Below are 18809 nucleotides of genomic sequence, written 5' to 3' on the forward strand. Positions count from 1 at the left end.
CTACAATAAGATTAAAATCTTCTTGCGCAAACAATTGAAATGCTAAAATTACAGCTGCTAGTTCAGACCGCTGTGCTGATGATTGATTTTCAGCGAATTTCAATGACCAAGAGCCATCTGGCATCTGCCAAGTAACCACTCCTTGGGTAGGAGAACCATCTGTAAACAAAGTTATTGCATGTGACAGTGGCTGTAAAGAAAAGCAAGAAGTTAGTTTAAACATAATCTGTGAAAATAGCTGCAAGCGTTTATCTTTCGGTGGATTATGGAGTACTTTTCCTAAGAATCCAGCGAATGCAACTTGAAATTCAGGAGACGTCACCAGCAGTCGCTTGACCTCCTCCTGCTTAAAAGGAAAAAACACACAGTCAATATCTTTCCCAGTAAGCTGTAATGTTCTATGCCGGGCTTTAAAGAATAAGTCTGACACTGCAGCCATCCAAGGATATAAATTTCGTGACGGTGTATGTGGCAAATATATCCATTCTATTATGCAGATTGTCTCTTTATCTTTGGGCACGTAAAGAATGGCTGTTGGTAATAATGCTGTTGACAAAATAAAGCAAGACAGTTGTGAATCCTCTTTTGGCAGCTGGTCAACTGCCCGAACACGAAGCCTTTGAGCAATTAACCTAAAAGCAGCTTTCATTTCTGGAGTGACAGGGATTTTATCTGCTGGAGATGAATGACCTGCCAGGGCCAAAAATAGTGGTGAAAGGTCATCAGTAGTAAGGGCTAAAGATGGCCTAGCCCAGTTAATATTCCCCAGCAAACTTTGGAGCTGTACCAAAGTCAACGTTTCTGGAATATGAAACTGTGGCAACACTGGCACTGAGGCCTTCTCCGAGAGCTGGTGTCCCAAGTATTTGAAAGGAGGGACTTCTTGGACCTTTTCTGGTGCTACATAAAGTCCATATGCTTCCAACGAAACAACGAGAAAGTCCAGGTGACATTTATCAACATTTTTCCCTGCTATTAAGATGTCATCCATGTAATGATACACCATCAAGTCTGGGAATGCTGATCGAAATGGTTGCAGGGCCAAAGCAACAAATAGCTGACAGAGGGTGGGAGAATTTGCCATTCCTTGAGGCAAAACACACCACTCATATCTTTGCGTAGGGCGATCGTTGTTCAGCACTGGAACTGTAAATGCAATTTTTTCCCGATCTTGAGGGGCTAGTAATATATTTAAAAAACAGTCTTTCAAGTCAATAATTTTCAATTTATAATTTTGTGGGATCAAGTTTGGATTTGGCATCCCACATTGAACAGGTCCCATCACTTGCATACATTCATTCACTTTTCTTAAATCTTATAGTAGTCGCCATTTTCCTGACTTCTTTTTTATCACGAAAATTGGTGTATTCCATGGGCTGGAACTAGGCTGAATATGACCCAACTGAAGTTGCTCCTGAACAAGGGCCTCCACCACCTGGAGCTTTTGTAAAGGCAGTGGCCACTGGTCTACCCATACTGGCGCATTTGTTTTCCATTGAATGGGCAATGCATGCAGTGGCGCTGAGGGGGAGGCCCTTAGGATAAATTTGTACTGATGGTAGCTCCTAAGGAAGAAAGTAAATCTCTGCCCCATAAAGTAATTGGGATGTCCATTATTAAAGGTCGTAAAGTCACGATGCGGCCTTCAGAGTGAAAAGTAATTTGCTGTACACTCCGGGAAGCAGCTGTAAAGCCTCCCACTCCATAAACAGGAGACGCAGGAACTGTGGGGAACTTTTCAGGCCAATCCTTTTTTGCTATAACAGTCACATCTGCCCCTGAATCCAGCATCCCTTTTATACAGCGTCCTGCCATGGTGACAGATAAATAAGGTCTGTCCGTTGTCAATTGGATAGTTGCCATAGCAATGGGAGTAGTTTGCAAATTACTCGGCATAGGCTGGCAAGACTGCCGAGAGTCCCTTTCGCTTGACAATGGTATTAAAAGCATACGAGCTACAGGTGATTCTGCCAGAACTTCCATGTGCATAGTGGCCCAGAGATGCAGCACAATGTCTGTTGAAGCAGATGGCTCATATAATCCAGGAACCACAGGCCAAGGATCCGGGCCCATGATAGGGAGCAATAAGCCAATATGACCTGCTGGTACCGGGTGGGATACTCGAGCAGGTACAGGCACAGCAAATCCCGGAGTAAGCATAACCGATGAGGTAAGAACAACAGGTAGTCCAGAACAACCTGGGTTATGCTCACGTGGCTCATGTGGCTTCTCATCATCCCCTATAGTATAAAGGCGAGGATTTGACAGGCTGCAAAACGGCCATTCCCCACCAGGGGGCAGCTCAGGGAACGAGTTCTCCTGCAGTTCCCCTATTATTTTTTCTGGGCCCGAGGTTGGCCCTCCCTCTCGTTTCCCTGGCTACTGCCGGAGCCTTGTTGTCCCGCCTGGGGGCGTGAGCGACACTGATTGGCCCAATGGAAACCTTTCTGGCAAATAGGGCATTTTTTCGAAGGACGGGCTGCGCTTCTTTGAACAGAATGGCACAGTGCCCGGAAATGGCCTTCTTTGCCACACCCAAAACATTTCTTTCCAGCAGCAGGACTATTAGACTGTTGAAATGTCTGTACTGCAGCTGCGAGCAAACGTGCCTTATGGGTTTGTGATCCAACATTCTGGCACACCCGAAGCATAGATTGTATATCGGTATCTGGATTATTATAAATGGGTGTGAGGGCCGTCTTACAATCCTCGTTTGCATTCTCAAATGCTAGTTGTTTGAGTAACAATTTTCAGGCCTTGGGACTGTCAATCTGGTGTTCTACAGCTCGCATCAGCCTATTGATGAACTCTGTATATGGCTCTGTAGCGCCTTGTCTTATATTAGCGAAGCTGGATAAAGAATTGTCTCCAGGCTCTGGGATCTTTTTCCAGGCTTTTATGACTATACTTGCCACTTGAGTTAGGGCTTGGTCTGTTAATGCAACTTGTTGCACGGCCGTTGCAAAGGCTCCCTCTCCTAGCAGCATATCTTCCATAATATTGATATTATTTATTGCATTTTGCAATGCTTGCGCAGCTGCCCCTTGCTGCCAGGCCTCCATACAAAGAAGACCTTGGGCAGGGGGGAGGAGAGAGCGGAGAATCATTTTCCAATCCATTGGCGTTAGCCTCTGGAGAGACATGCCTTCCAGCAAAGCTCTGGTATATGGAGCTTGTATGCCGTTATCCCTGATAGACCGCTGTAACTCCTTTAGTGTCTGTAACGGTAAGGGTTCAAATCTATCCGGGATGGCTTGCATGCCTCTTCCCCCAGGGGCCCCTCTGAGCACTGGGAACGCTGCTGGGACTTCTTGTGATCCCGGATCCCCTTCCTCCATAATTGCTGTTTGCAAAGCAGCGGCTAAAGCAGCTGTACGCTGCATAGCAGGGGCCAGAGTTAAGACTGGTTCCTCATTATCTGATCCCATATCGTCAGGCGGTTTTGATGGCGGAAGGTGGTGGTGCCCTTCATATTGAGGAGGGGCTCTAGGAATTGGTACTGGCGCGGGTGGCAATAACTGCGGCAAGGGCGCAGGTGGTGCGATTCCAGCTTCCAGTTGTTGATTAAATAATATATTAGTTGGCGTTAGTCCTTTTAGACAAGCCCGGACTTTACACCACATAAATAAAATCCTGGAAGTTACTCGGGGGTGATCCTGAAAACAGTTGCCAATTTTACACCAATCCTCAAGTTTCAACGTGCCAGACTCAGGCACCCAGGGACAAACATCATCAATTGATTTAATTAATTGTTCGACCTCCTTTTCAGTGACAGAATGTCCCTCTTTAGTAAGTAAAAAATGGAGGTCGTGTTTAAACGCCTGTTGTTCAGTGGATAAGGAAGAACCCATCGTATCGATGTTCTAACTTGATCAGTCACACTCACCTGGGATCCGTAGATGCGTGGCGCCTGAAGCCCTTGCCGGGCGTGGGGAGGTGACGATCGCGGGAACCGCCTGTTTGCAGCCGAAGGTTGAATCGAGGCAAACAATTTGCCTCACAAAGTTGCCTCACAAAGTGCTTCACAAAGTGCCTCACACGGGGCACCACTTGCCGAGGAACCGGCCTCGACAAACGGCACAAGAAAGTTTTTATGAGAAAGAAAAACTGCAGTCAAGAGATTAGGTACAAAGCATGTTCGGTTGAGTTCTCAGGGGAACAAGAAAATTCTTTTTCTCTCCTCTCCCCGTCACCTCCGGCACCTCCTTTTATTACTTCACAGTTTGTTACATAGGTATGTGCCTACAGCCAATAGCCGTCGAGTACAAGGCAGCCAACACCCTAGTGCTTTGTGCAGATGCAGAATACAGGAAGCTTACACATAGCTTTATATGGTCACAAGCCTTATATGGTACACAGGAAATTACAATACTATTGGCTGTCGTGGTGTGCGTAGCTACAGTGTGATCCAGCGATGCAGTGATGAACTCCCACAAAAACAGTTGTGGCAAATTTATTGTTCCAGCTAAGGCTGCGTCTTGGGATTGCACAAAATAATAAGCCTCAGTGGTTTGTGAGATGTGTTTTTTTTTTCACAATGGCTTGTTATGCAGTCTGGAAAAAAGGTAGAGGACAATTGAAGAAGCCCATGTGGCTTCACAAACAGCTTAGAGATTATCTGAAAACAATAAAGGATGTGTGTAGCAAGTGGAATGAAGACTGGCTACCAAAGAATCATGCAGGAAGGCAGCACAGAATTGCAAGGATGACATCGGGAAGGCTAAAGCTGAGAATGAGCTGAGATTAGTGGGAGATGTTAAACAAAAGGAACAAAACAGGCCTCTGATCATAAAACGCAGAGGAAAGAAGGGGAGGGTCAACTGCTTAATGAAGATAGTGAAAGCTGTCCCGAGACATTTGTAGGGGATGGGATAGAAAAGTTCTTAATAAATAAATAAATAACAATAACAATAACAGATGACAAGTGAAGGCAGAAGTGTCCAATTCCTACTTAGGCTCAGTTGCCTCTCTGAAGGGGTTCAATGACCTCCTCGACAGAGGTGGAGTACACAGTGAAGGGGCAGGATTACAGCGTAACACTCACAAGCAAACAGTCAAGGAACACTTCATTTCTTTGAAGAAGTTCAGATTTGTAGGACCTGATGAACTGTATCCTGGAGTAAAGGGACTGGCAGAAGAACTCTCAGGACCCCTGTCTGTTACCTCTGAGAAATCATGGAGGACAGCAGAAGTGCCAGATAACTGGTGGAGGGAAAAAAACTGGAACCTGGTTGGTCAGAGATCAGTCCCTGGAGTTGAGTAAAAAGTGGTCAGTCTACAAATGCCTTGAAAACAATGTAGTGTTTTTCAGAGATCCTACCAGATTAACCTGATCTCATTTTTTGATCAGGTAACCAACCTTGTGGACTGTGGGAATGCTATGGGCATAATATAACTTCAGCAAAGCTGCTGACAAAGTGCCCCATGATATCCTGACAGCAAACTAGCTAAAAGTGAGTTAGATGGAAAGACCATCAGGTGGATCCAGAGTTGGCTACAGAATTTGTTCCAAAGAGTCCTATCAATGGCACCTTCTCAAACTCAGGAGGAGTAACAAATGAGGTGCTGCAGGGTTCACTCCTGCAGCCACTGCTCTTCGACAATTTTATTAATGTTTTGGATGAGAAAGTTCACAGATTGCTTATCAAATGTGCAGATGACACAGAACTGGATAGTGAGCTAACAGAAGCAAAAATCAAAGTGATCTTGGTAGTTTGGTCTGGAAGTAACAGAATGAAAATTAATAGGAAAAAGAAAAAAAAAACTAAATGCACAGCACCTAGAAAAAGAAACTAAATGCACAGTCACATGATGGCATCTATCTGACTCAATGATACTTCATGCAAGAAACTCACAATTCATGTATATCACATGCTGATGCAAAAAAGGGAAGTGCTATTTTGGGCTATATGAATAGGAGAGTCACTTCTAAATCATGTGAGGAACTTGCTCTCTTTTACCCAGCACTTAGGCCTCCTCTGGAGTTCTGAGCACCACAGTTTAAGAAAGGTGCAAACAAACTGGGAAAGGCTCAGAGGAGGGCAACAAAGATGATCAAGGAACTGGAAACAAACCCTATGAGAGAGACTTAGGTCTTTATAGGATAGGGAAGAGAGGACTGAGTGGAGATATGATAGCACTTTTCAGCAGAATAATGGGCTGGACATCAGGAAAAACTTCTTGATGGTTGGAGCAGCTGGGCCACCATCTATTAGGGCTGCTTTAACTTGGAGTCCTGATTGAACAGAAGGTTGAACCCAAAGGCCTTACTGGCTCCCTCCAACAGCAGTATTCTGTTTTCTATGAGCCCAGCTGGGTGGCTTCAATGTGGTTGACAAACCATGCTGCTGGGTTCAGACTGCATGACAACCTGCTCTGAAGCGAATTACGATTCACAACTGTGCTTGTGATGATCTGCCACAGAATCTGGCCCTGCTCTGTCCTTCAGGCTTCTTCTTCTGCTTGGCCCTCACTGAGGAAGTAAGGTGAGCAGAAATACATGAAATCCTGCTGTGCAACCAGAAACCTTCTCCTGCAGTGCATGCAACAGAAACAAAGGCTGCAAGTTGCATGTGCAGAAAAGGGGTGCCGCTTACCCAGCCTTCGGCTCACTTGCTGGTGGGAGCCCGCATGGATGCTCAGTGCACTCACTGGAGAGCTGGACTCATAGATGTAAGGAAGCGATCCAGAGCCTGGGGAGACGAACCCAGGGACTCCAGTGGATTCCCACCCACAAAATGGATTCCTCACACATCCCTACTCACAGCCCACACGACTTATGTTGTGTGCTCCCGGGCTATGTAACTCACTGTTTCCAATACTCCAAAGGAGAGCATGCCTGTCCTGACATGTTGTTCAACTGGTCCAGCCAAACCCGTCTCATCCAGACCAAGGCAACGGCATCCCTGCCGAGACCTGGGCGCCTGGAGTCAGCGAAGGAAGCAGGAGTCTGGAGGAGGGATGCTTGCCATGGGCAAATGGAACGGACAAGAGGGGTTTCTATGCCAGTGTGCTCTGGAGAAAGTCTTACCTGGATGAAATCATGCAGAGGATTCCAGCCCTAGCAACTGAGTTAGAGCACAAAGAGAAAGTACTGCTTCAAAAGTGTGAGGCCCAGAACATTTGCTTGCACTAACTTCTGTCTCCTACCTCTTGGTCTCATCACTGTAAGGTTTGCTGTTCTGCTGTTCTTTGCATGCAAGGTTCATGTATCTGAGGATCATATCCCGGCATCCTTTACACCCACACGAAAAATCATCACTGTGCCATTCCTGAAGGTATCAGCTTGCTGCCAGTTTCTCTCATGCACCTCTTCCTCCAAGTTAGATTCCCTGTCCCACACCTGGTGGGAGCTTCCATTTCCATTGCAATTATCTATTAGGTACAAGAGGAAAGGAATATTTCTCCAGAGAATGGTGAATTCCCATTTGATGCCAATGGATTCCCAGGATGGGTTTGGGGGCTGAAAGCAGGTGGGCAGCAGAGCTGTCTGGTGGATGGTTGCATTGACTGAACTGGGCACTGTGGAACTGGTGGAATTGCTGGTACACACCTGGAAATAATAGAGAAGTGTATGTGGTGGCAGAATTTTGTAGTCCATTGAAGAGCAGAATCTGTACTTTATAGTTGATATATTTTTCATAGGAACAGCATGAAAATATTCCTTCACTGTATCACTTTTTAGATAGATGCTGGTGTTGGGATGCAAGTACAATTAGTATATTTCATCCTATGGGAGAGGGAAATACATATAAAACACAGGATATAATCCAGCCAAATTAAAGCATTTGGATTTCAGTGGGATGAAATTAAATGTATTTAAGAGAAAAGTACTCCATTTTAGCAGGATAATACCCTCATCACTAGCTTCAGTTCAGGGTCCAAGGTCCTACAGCATGGCTGACTGGAGAATGCTTGGAACGATGGGAAATCTCAGGTGTAAGACTGTACATAGGACTGGGGAAATCTATATTTCCCCATATTCTGCCTTTAAAAGAAGTATCTGTCTACTTTGCTCACTCTCATGGCTTTATGCAGTCAAACCATTCCATATTGGGTCATCCTTTTCTTCTTCTGCTTTTGAATTTCCCTCATATGACTGTCTTCTCTGGTGAGTTTTGCCTTCTCATGATGTGGCCAAAGCATTTTTGTTTCTGGCTTGATTTGATCTAGGACTCACTTGTTTGTCTTTCCGTCATTCCAGGTTATTTGCAAAGTTCTCCTCCGGCACCATGTTTTGAATGCATCCATTGTCCTCCCACCAGCTTCACTGTCCAGCTTTCATACCAGACATAGTGATTTCGAGGCTTAGTGGGGACTAGTACCCAGATCTCCTGAGTGCTGTTCCAACACACTAACTGACATACCAGTTAACTGCTTGGCAATGGTGACACACAGTCTAGTAACTTCCCGGTTGGATTGTTGTAATGCGCTCTATGTGGGGCTGCCCTTGAAGATGGTCCAGCTACTTCAATTGGTTCAAAATAGAGCTGCCAGGTTGTTGATGGGGTCCAGTCATTATTCTCATATAATGCTGGTCCTCTATCAATGGCACTGGCTACCGATGGAAGTCCAGGCCCAATTTAAGGTGCTGGGGTTGACCTATAAAGCTTTAAATGGCTTGGAACCAGGATACCTGAAGGAATGCCTCCTTCCTTATACACCGTCCGGTCTCTTAAGATCTGAGGCAGAGGCCCTGCTCTGGGAACCCTCCTTGAAGGAGGTTAGGAGGGTGAATACCTGGAGAGGGGCCTTCTCTGCGGTGGCACCCTGACTCCCCAGAGGGGATTGCCTGGAGCCAACATTATATTCTTTTTGGCAACAGGCAAAAACCTTTTTATTTGCCCATCATTTTAATATTTAATTATTTTAACATTAAAATCATTTTAATAGGTTTTAACATTGTTATGCTCAGTTATGCTCAGTTATGTTTGCTATGTGCTGTTGTATTTTGTTGTACTTATTTATTGTTGTGATTGATTGATTGATTGATTTATTGTTGTAAGCCATCCTGGGATGTCTTGTAAAGGATGGAGTATAAATATTGTTGATAAATAAATAAATAATACCACATAAAAATGGAATGCTTGGAGAGAAAAGTCCCAGTTCTTGCAGGACAGAGAGTCTTGTCCCTTTGGATCCAAATCCCTAGTATAGCTTTGGGAGGATTTGGATCCAGCCTGCCTTGGAAAAGCCTTGCCTTGTTTTGGACAACTTTTGGATCAATCTGAAGCAGCTCAAATCACAAGCAGAACTCAATGTCACAGCATTATTCAGGCTTTTCAAACAGGAACCTGGAAATCCTGACTTGTCAACAGTGCACTTGGAACTGAAACTTTTCTGGTTTCTGTAATAGCAAGGTAACAGGCAATCGTCACAGTATTTCAATATAAGAAAACAGGATGCACATTTTGTTCTGATTTATCAGAGCTGCAGTCTTCCGAAGCAGCAGAGCAACGGGGATGTGGGTAAGTAGAATGCCGCGCGTTCATTGCAGTGAGAGGAGAATGGGATATGCTTAGGGCTTTTTCAGCCTTTTAAGAGCTTAGCCAGGCTTCCTTTGGGTCAATCCCAAATGTTGGGACCTGTGATAGATGGAAGGGCACAGGCCTAGCCATTAAGAAATGGAACTATGATCCAGCATCATTTAACTTAAATCCTTGGACTCAGAGTATGGTCTGAAGGCACATAAGGCATCCACCATGTTGAAAGTAAGCTGGTCTGGGGCTCGCCTGAGCTTGGAAGGGGAGACCAGCTGGGAACTGCATGGGCCACCTTGAGTTCTACATGGAGAAAGGTGGGATATAAATATAATAAATAGCTAGAGTCTAAATCAGCCAGGGAGGTTGTACTGGGGCTCTCCCCTTATTAGCTTACAAATGAAATCCTAAAAACTCTGAACTCTTTCAAAATATTTTTCAATGGTATGTATGATATTTAAAATGGAACAAAAGCAGATACATCCCTAATAATATAGGGATATATTATATAATTCTTATATTATATTGACACATAATGTCCTCAACAGTTTAGGGCATAGGAACATTTGCACCTGCCTGGATCTTAAGATCTTCTGCCAAGGTCCTTTTCCAGAACCTCTTTGAAAGAGGTCGGAAGAGTGACTACTAGGGGAAGGGCCTTCTCAGTGGCAGCCCCCCAACTGTGGAGCCAGAGAGGTGCACCTGGTACCAACTCTTTATTCATTTCAGTTCCATGCCAACATCTTTTTAGTATATATTTTATACTGTGATTTCATTTAAGTGCTGTGTGAATTTCATTGCCCTGTTATTGTTGTTTTATTTGTATGTATGTATATTCTAATGTAAGCTGTCCTGAGATTCCAATCTGCTTTAGAATAAGATAAAAAGAGTTTAAATAAATAAATGCATACATATTCAAGGTTATATGCTGGATGCTGAAATTACCAGCATTACCCACACACACACACCCGGAGAATCGATCATGTGGGCCTGGGAGACAAGGAGGTTAGAAACCCTGATTTTGAAAGGACAGGAAAGGAAAGGAAAGGAAAGGAAAGGAAAGGAAAGGAAAGGAAAGGAAAAAAGTATGGACTGTGATAATTGAGTGAAAGCTTAACTATATGTCAAATTGTTGCACTGACTGTTCAAAAGCAGTAACAATGATGCAAGTATTCTTGCCACTGGTGTCATGAAGCCTGTGTCCTTTTCCATGTGTGGAAGGAATCCCAGACAAACTTGTGTGCCGGACTCCTTTCTGCTCTTCCTTTCCTTTGGTGTTTTCCCTTCCCCATCCATGGTTCCCTCCATCAAACCAACTTTAAAACTCTTTGGATCTCCAGGTATCTATTTTACCTAGCGTGTGTCTGGTGAAGTGGGCTATTTGACATAGGTAAGCCAACGAGAATCCCCCGCCCCCACTTTGTTTCAAATAATGAAGTATTCACATTTACCTTTAATGGCTATTTAGGAAAACTGTTAATAGGAAAAAGCATTTTATCTGTCCATGAATGTAATGCACACACATGCACATATTATAGCAATAAGGTAATAAAATACTTGGGGATAAACACATTTAGGTAACCTAGACAGGTGATCTCCCCTCCCTGTAATACCTTCTGCCACAGCCATTCTCTTGACCAATTCCTTATTTGCAGTCACTCTTTCCTTCCTCTTGGGCTTTGGATTTCTTTCTGTTTTCTATCTTTCTGATTTTCTCTTTTGAGCTTTCTTATCCTCAAATCTAAGTTTTGCCCTTCAGCCTCAGGCTTTTATATCATAAAAACAGCCCATTTCCTTTCCACTCCAACCAAACAGGAAAGTAGTTTCTTGCTCATTGGTAAATTCTTATCCCGAGTCTTTCCTCTAACCTCCAGTTGAACCTCCAGCTAACTTTGTTATCTCCTTGGGCCTGTTGCTGGGCAAACCTTTTGCAAATCAGAGCAGAGATCATTAGGATTTTGGGGTTTCCTCACGTTAAAGTGCCTGCAACCACCAGTTTGCTCCTTGAGCTGAGAGAGCAGAACAACTTTGCATGAAGCCTATAACCTTATGCTAATCCAAGATGGCTTCTTCCATTTTCTTTGCTAGAGGATGAGAGCATCCTACAAACAGAACTTCCTTGCACTTAAAAAAAAAGCTGTGAAAATGGTTGGAAAACTCAGTAGAGTCCCTGAAGGATGACAATTTCATGAAAAGACGCTGCAAATTTCTGTGAGTGAGGGATTATGAGTGCAAAATAAATGCCTTGTATAGAGAAGCCCCTGAACACCCAGGAGAGTATAAAAGGGAGACAAGCTGCCCTCAGCCCATTTACTGTTGCAGACCATCTCCTCTTTAGCAGCTGACAGAATCTCAGTTTTCAATTTGTGAGGAGGAAATAAAAACTTGGGTTCATGGGAAAGATCAAACTTTCGAACCTCCGCTGCTTTATTAACATAACCCCAGGTTCCCTGCAGGTTTTACTCATGATAATGCACTACCAGGCAGAGGCAAACTCAACTGTGAGGTTTCAATACAAGTACAGAGCTTTTTATATTCTGCCAGTCACGTACACAGGTACAGAGCAATTAATGACAGAATGCAGACATAACAATGAAATTCTGAGGTCATCATAAACAGGACAGATAAGGAAGATCAGCCAAACATACAAGTGACAATATTTCTAATTGCAGTGTATTATTGACATTTCAGTTGCATAAATTCCAGAAACTTGAACCCATCTCCAGGTCTGCTTAGACATGTAAATTCCAGCTATTAAGAAACCATTTGTGAACTCATTTATTTTTATTTATTTATTAAAACATTTCTATGCCCCCTCTTGCCGAAGCCTCAGGGCGGCTTACAACATCAAATAAAATACAAAATACAAAACTCATCTCATCTGTTGCATTCTGTTATCAGGAAGACTTAGACCCTGAGTAATGGATCCACACCTTTCTGATTGGCTATACTGCGGAAAGTGCTCTGGACTAGCTAACTAAATGCTTCTTGGTAAACTGAATTCCTACAGGGACTATGCAGCAACATTGTAGCAGTGATTGTGTATTTGACTGAATGGCCTGTCTGCTCTGGCTTACAGCTAGAGGGGAGAAGAAGAGCCATTCTCTTAAGGCAACAGTAATATTAAACAGTAACTTGGCTTGGAAAGCTGATGCTTTTGAGAAAGAGAGCAGATTTGATTTTATAACACAAAAGCACATATAAGCAATGTTTTTCTGCCAGGATTTATCCAAATTTTCCCAACACAGCTGACAACTCATATAAAGAAACAAGCTCCTCACTTCTGCTTTGCATCTTGCCCTGCTTACTGTTTCTGTTCACTCTCAAGAGCAAAAGAAAATGAGAAAACAAGCAGTGCTGAGAACAGGGAAACTCACAGGCACAGCAAATGTGTTCCTCAGACTTGCATATGAACTGTTATTTTACAGAGAACACAATACTGACAGTCATGTTGGACCTCAGGCTCCTCATAAATTATAACATGTGATGCGAAACAGGATCTGTTCTAATCTCTCAATAAGAAGATGGATGAAGGAGCAAAGCCACTAAACTCCAGCAAATCTGAGGAAATTATCATTCATTGCAACAGTAATAAACCAGAGGAAGGCATAAAAGAGAAAGGTAATGTGACAAGGGAAAGGACAAACGCAATGCTCACAGACTGGAATAAATGTCAGCAGTGGTACAGAGGGCCCCTGATGCCTCCTGCTCCATTTTGCTACTTTTTATGTGCTGTTGTTAACCTGTCTTTGCTTCAGTTTGTCTGATTTAACTTAGAGAATTGTTGAAACGAATTTCAGCTTCAGAACATTCACCCACTCTGATGAAGGTTTTAGTTTGTGTTTTCCCTTTCTTTGCAGGTTCTTAATGTGCATAAGGGCATGCAGCCATGGGTTAAATCATCACCCAGGGGGTGGGGTCTTGATGCAATTACACAATTGCACTAGGATGCCTTTTTGCACTGTGATTCATCAATGCACAGTTGCATTTCATTTCATCAGTGCGATGTTCTGTGACTTAGTCTGTTACCTCCTGTGAGAGCAGCAGCATGGTTTGTTGACTACAAACAAACTGCTCTGCCAGGGTTCAGACAGCACAACAAATCACCATGGCTTATCATAATGTGTGAATCCAACAGAGATGCCTTCCATGGGTCGTCCCAAGAACATTTTTTCCTTCCTTCTTAGGTTTTCGAGCCCTGACCACCTCTTATGTGTCCAGGAAGACAGTACATGGTGCAGTTATTGTGCTTCTCTGTGTTACTTTAATTACCATGGCAACTGCTTGGACAGGTAAGTTCCTTGTATGTTGCTGCTGCTGCTCTCATTGTTAATTTTATTTATATTCTGCCCATGGCTGAAGCCCTCTGGGCAGTTTATAGCAATGCATAAAACCAATCAATACACATACCATAAAATCAAAGCAACATTAACATGATTTTAAAACAGCTAAAACATGCAGTAAATGAAAACTCTGGAAAGTTTTGGAAACTCTGGAAAAGACCCTGGCAAAAGAAAAAAAACTCCTGGGATGTGTCGTCCCCTCATGCCCCTGAGCAGCTAAGCAAGTCTTTAAGTGAATAATTTAAGAGCAGTTGAAAGAGGGCCAGCCCTCTCATGAGGCTGAGCGAGGTAACCACTTGGGTGCGACAGAGCCGTGGCGAAGTGTTGGAGGAGAGACTTGGGCATGCGGTGAAGCCCACCAAACATCCCCTGGTGCGTGCCACTCAATGGAAGGCCTCCGCTGCCAGCCCAGCCGCCCCTGCATGTGGAATGCGGTGGCACCATCTTGCCCTTTGCCTCAGGCAGCAAGATGTTTTAGGCCAGCCCTGAAACAGTGTAGCAAACCATACGATTAAAAGCCCCTTAAAGTAAAATAAAACTCGCAGCACTCCAAACTGGGAGACTCAGACTCCATGAATTATTTCCAAGGGGTGGCTGAACAGAAAGGCCTTTGCCTGGTGCCAGAAGTGTTCTGAGAAGCCTGTTCCATAACTGGGGTCTCATGACTGAAAACATTTCCTTGCAGCTGGTTAATCTGCTCCACTGCATTCACACAATGAGACTTGTGCATGTCATGAATGAAGTTGGCTGGAGTCGAAGGTCAGACTAGATGGCCCAGGAGGCCCCTTCTGACTCGCTCTGTTTCTATGATCGCTTCTGGTTTTTCCTTTTCAGTTATGCAACGAGAAGAACTTCCAGGATGTAAGGCAGGCAGCACTGGCTCCCTCTGTCCTCGTGGCTGGGTTGGATACCTAAACAAATGCTACTACTTCTCTGATGAGGAAGCAGATTGGTTTGCCAGCCAGCACAATTGTTCTTCGTTCAATGCCTCCCTGTCAGAGATAGAAACCAAGCTGGAACTGGTGAGGAGAGATGCTCACACCATTGCTTTGCTGTCTCTTGTGAGGGCTCCCAGCTAGATGCAGGAAGCCCTGAAGTGAGGTGTGCCACCTGTGGGTTTTATGGCTGGTTGCATGATTTTGAAATGCCCTGGTTTAAACTTGAGTTCCTCTGCTGAAGCCGGCATGCAGTGCAGTTCAAGTCACACTAAGCAACAGAATGCCGAGGAAAAGGAAGATTTCTGAGGTCATGAGTGTGTGTTCCTGGGGTCATCTGGAGAAGGGTCGAGTGATGCTCATGCAAATGCACAAGCACGGTGAATGCAGCAGTAGTGAAACTGACAGCTGCATAACATCAGTAGTGGCTACATGGCACAGCACGTCACCCCATTGTGCTAGCAAGTACTGTTGGCATTGCACCAGTGTTGGTTTCCAGAGGAGAGGGACAAGAAGGTTAGCACAGATTACTGTTTGGATTCTTCCTTGGGGTATAAATATAAAAATACTGATGATTTTGTAGAATTAAACAGTTCTTGGCACAAGAAGCTGGAAACTCCCCCCTTCCCGCCCCTCTCTCTCACACACACTACAAATAACAGGAATGCAAGGAAGGCACCTAAAATCTAGAAATAAATTGAGAACTTACAATTCACTTATCTTCACAGTTAAATGAAGAATATAAAAACATGAGGAAAGTCCTGCTGGATCAGACCCAGGGTCCATCTAGTTGCACTCCATACGCACCGTGCCGCACCAGCTGCCCACAGGACCCCTCAAGCAGGAGGGGTGCAAGACCTCCTCCTGCCCAGCTCCTCAGCGACTGCCGTATGCAGACGTGGTGTGGAAGAGGGACACTGCATGTGCAGAATTCGCACAGGGCGCCATTCCTGGGATGCACTGCGTGTCTGTGTCTAAGGCTGCTGCACCTGCTGTGAAAGAGGGACACTGCTTGTGCAGCATCCGTGCAAGGCGGGATTCCTGGCAAGTGCTGCACCAGCAGGGGGCTGGACGCAATGGCCTTCATGGCCCCTTCCAACTCTTCTATTCTATGATTCTATGCGGCACAAATGCTGGGCGCACCTGTGAGGAACTTGGACTCTCAGATGTGTCAAAGCAGACCAGATTCCGGGGAGCTGAGCCCAGGGAATTTGATGGATTCCTTCCATATCCCTACCTGTAATTCCCCAGATTCCCATAGATCCCTTTTTAAAAATTGGTATTATATTGGCCATTCACCAGTTTCTAATTTTAGGGGCATAGTAAATATTTTGGTGAGAAGGTCAGCCATTTCGTATTTGAGTTCTTCAAGAACTCTAGGATGGACACCATCTGGGCCCCATGAGTCATTTACTTTCAGTTCATTAGTAAGGTTGAGAATTTCATCTTTTGTCACTACAATCTGCCTTTATGTCTCAGTCCCCCTTCTGGAATATTTAAGATCAGGAACAGGTATCTGTTTTGTATTCTCTCCTGTGAAAGCAGAGGCAGAACATACATACATACATACATCACCTTCTCTGCACTCTCCTTATCCTGCTAGTGCCCCTTTAATTTGAAGTAGTATCCAAGTCCTACAGGTAGTATCTTCTTTCCGGTACAAATCAAGTTACATTAGTAAGGAGACACTATTAATCTAAACTTGTTATTCACTCTGTAGAAATTCCTCCTGCGTTATAAGGGTTCGATTTATCACTGGATTGGCCTTAGCAAGGATGCAAGCAAGCCTTGGACATGGGCTAATGGGAAAGCATTCAACGACAGGTGAGTTCTTTCTTTTTCATTCTTTGGCAGGAGCTGACTGAACAACTCAATATGCAGCAGGCCATGTGTGTCTAGTGGATCCACAACTGGCTGCAAAATTGGAGTCAAACTAGGGAGAGGTGACAAGTAGGGTGCTGCAGGGTTCTGCCTGGGACCAGTATCTTCGATAGTTTTATTAATGGTTTAGATGAGGATGTATAAGGAAAGATAATTTGCAGATGACACAAAGCTGGCTGGGATAGCAAATGCCCTGGAAGACAGAGATAAAACACAGGATGATCTCAATAGTTTAGAGCACTGGGCAGAGAACAATAGAACAAAATTCAGTAGGGGCAAATGCCAAGTCCTCCCCTTAGGAACAAGGAACCAAATGCACTGCTGCAAGATGGGGAACACTTGGCTCAACAATAGTGCAAATGAGATGCCCTCTTGGGGTTGTAGATCACAAGGTAATTAGGAGCCAACAATGTGATGCAGCTGCAAAAAGATCAAATACTATTTTGGAATGCATTAACAGAAACATCACTTCCAGAACACAAGAAGTATTAGTTCAGTGCTGGTCAGACATCACCTGGAGTACTGTGTCCAGTTTTGGGCACCTAGGTTTTAAAAAGATGCTTCAAAGAAACAAAGTGTACAGAGGAGGGCAACAAGGATGATTCAGGGACTGGAGGCAAAGCCCTGTGAGGAAAGGTGGAGAGAACTGGGCATGTTCAGCCTCAGGAAGGGAAGGCTGAGTGGAGATACGGCAGCACTCCACAAGTACCTAAAGGCTCTCACAAGAAGGAAGGACAAGGTCTCTTCTCATTCATTCCAGAGTGCAGGACACGGAATAAGAGCCTTGAGTTAAAAGAAAGCAGATTCAGACTAGACACCAGGAAGAATTTCCTCACTGTCGGAGCAGTACAACAATGGAACCTATTACCTGGGGAAGTTGTGGGCTCTCCCTTCTGGAGACATTCAAAAAGCATCTGGACAGTCATCTAACTGCAACTTACTGTCTGTCAACAGCAGGGGGTTGGACCCGATGGCCTTCTGGCTCCTTCCATCTCTACTATTCTATGATTCTGTGCCTCATATACTCCAGATATAATCAGCTATACACTTCAGAATATGTTGGTGCCAGAAATCAGTGCAAGTGTGCATTGCCTTTCTCTGAATAAGCTGGACAATTACATTTGTGTGCATCACTCCCCGTGCTTCATATAAGCTAGGACCATTCCAATTCTCTGACACAGCTCAGCTGCTCCTGTCTATGAAACGCACCGAGTGATGGAATAAACTTGGTTAGCTTGTCCAGCAGCTTGCACTGTAGAGAAAAAAATGCACATTTTGCCACAATTCTGACAGTTGCCTTCTATTTGGCTTTGGGAGAATGAATGAATGAATGAATGAATGAATGAATGAATGAATGAATGATCAGGAGATGCCTGGGGTGACCTTGAGCCCTTCTCTGTGCAATGCATGGACTTTTCCACTGTATGATGGACTTCTCCAATTGAGAATCTGTCTTGGTATGGGATGGAATTAATGTGAGCTGCGTCATTGGCAGCCTCCGCTTCCCAACATTCATTCATTCTTTCATTATTAAATTTGTATACTGCTCTAATAGTCCCATGGCACTCTCTAAGTGGTTTACAACACAACACATGATAAGACAATATAACAATAAAACCTAAATAAAACCTGCATAACAATGATATATGAGCCGAGAGTTAAAGCATCCTCTTGCAAAAACAGTCATGACAGTTGCCTACACACCTTGAGTCCGCTGTGGCTACATCAACTTGATTTGTCAATTTGTTACAGGTTTCCCATTGATGAAGGAGGAGACTGTGCCTACCTGAGTGACAACGCCATCATGTCCTCATGGTGCAAGACCAAGAAGAACTGGATTTGCAGCAAAACAGACCTTTATGTGCAGGGGGATGAACATGATTCCAATGTCATGCAACTGTAACGCACAGCTCGTGTCTGCTGCAATTTCGACAGCATATAAATGCTACCTCCATCTTTATTCACAGCTTACTTCCCTGATAATACAGGGATTGGTGATGGTCCATTTCAGTTTCACATGCATTCAGTCATGTGTCTGTTCCATCCAAGTTCTAGATCAGTTTGGGATTTGTTAAAAAAAACTGCTTGAAAATCTGCATCAATTCTCTATACCACTTTCTTCCATTGTATGCACTTTGAGTACAACTCATGAACTGAAGGGATGCTGTGGG

At 44.2% G+C, this 18809-nt stretch overlaps 1 protein-coding gene across 1 annotated transcript; it reads left to right on the forward strand.

Annotated features, from left to right (window-relative positions):
• Window positions 1-9417: 9417 nt before the first annotated feature.
• On the forward strand, window positions 9418-18736 carry LOC123017939 (C-type lectin domain family 2 member D-like). The gene is made up of 6 exons (XM_044419626.1): window positions 9418-9467; window positions 12908-13100; window positions 13667-13771; window positions 14657-14844; window positions 16478-16581; window positions 18391-18736. Exons 2-6 carry the CDS (start codon window positions 13004-13006, stop codon window positions 18539-18541), a joined length of 645 nt encoding a protein of 214 aa, XP_044275561.1. The 5' UTR covers window positions 9418-9467; window positions 12908-13003; the 3' UTR covers window positions 18542-18736.
• The last annotated feature ends 73 nt before the right edge of the window (window positions 18737-18809 follow it).

Source organism: Varanus komodoensis, unplaced genomic scaffold (genome assembly GCF_004798865.1).
Source record: "Varanus komodoensis strain SLA01 unplaced genomic scaffold, ASM479886v1 scaffold105, whole genome shotgun sequence".
Classification (NCBI taxonomy): domain Eukaryota; kingdom Metazoa; phylum Chordata; class Lepidosauria; order Squamata; family Varanidae; genus Varanus; species Varanus komodoensis.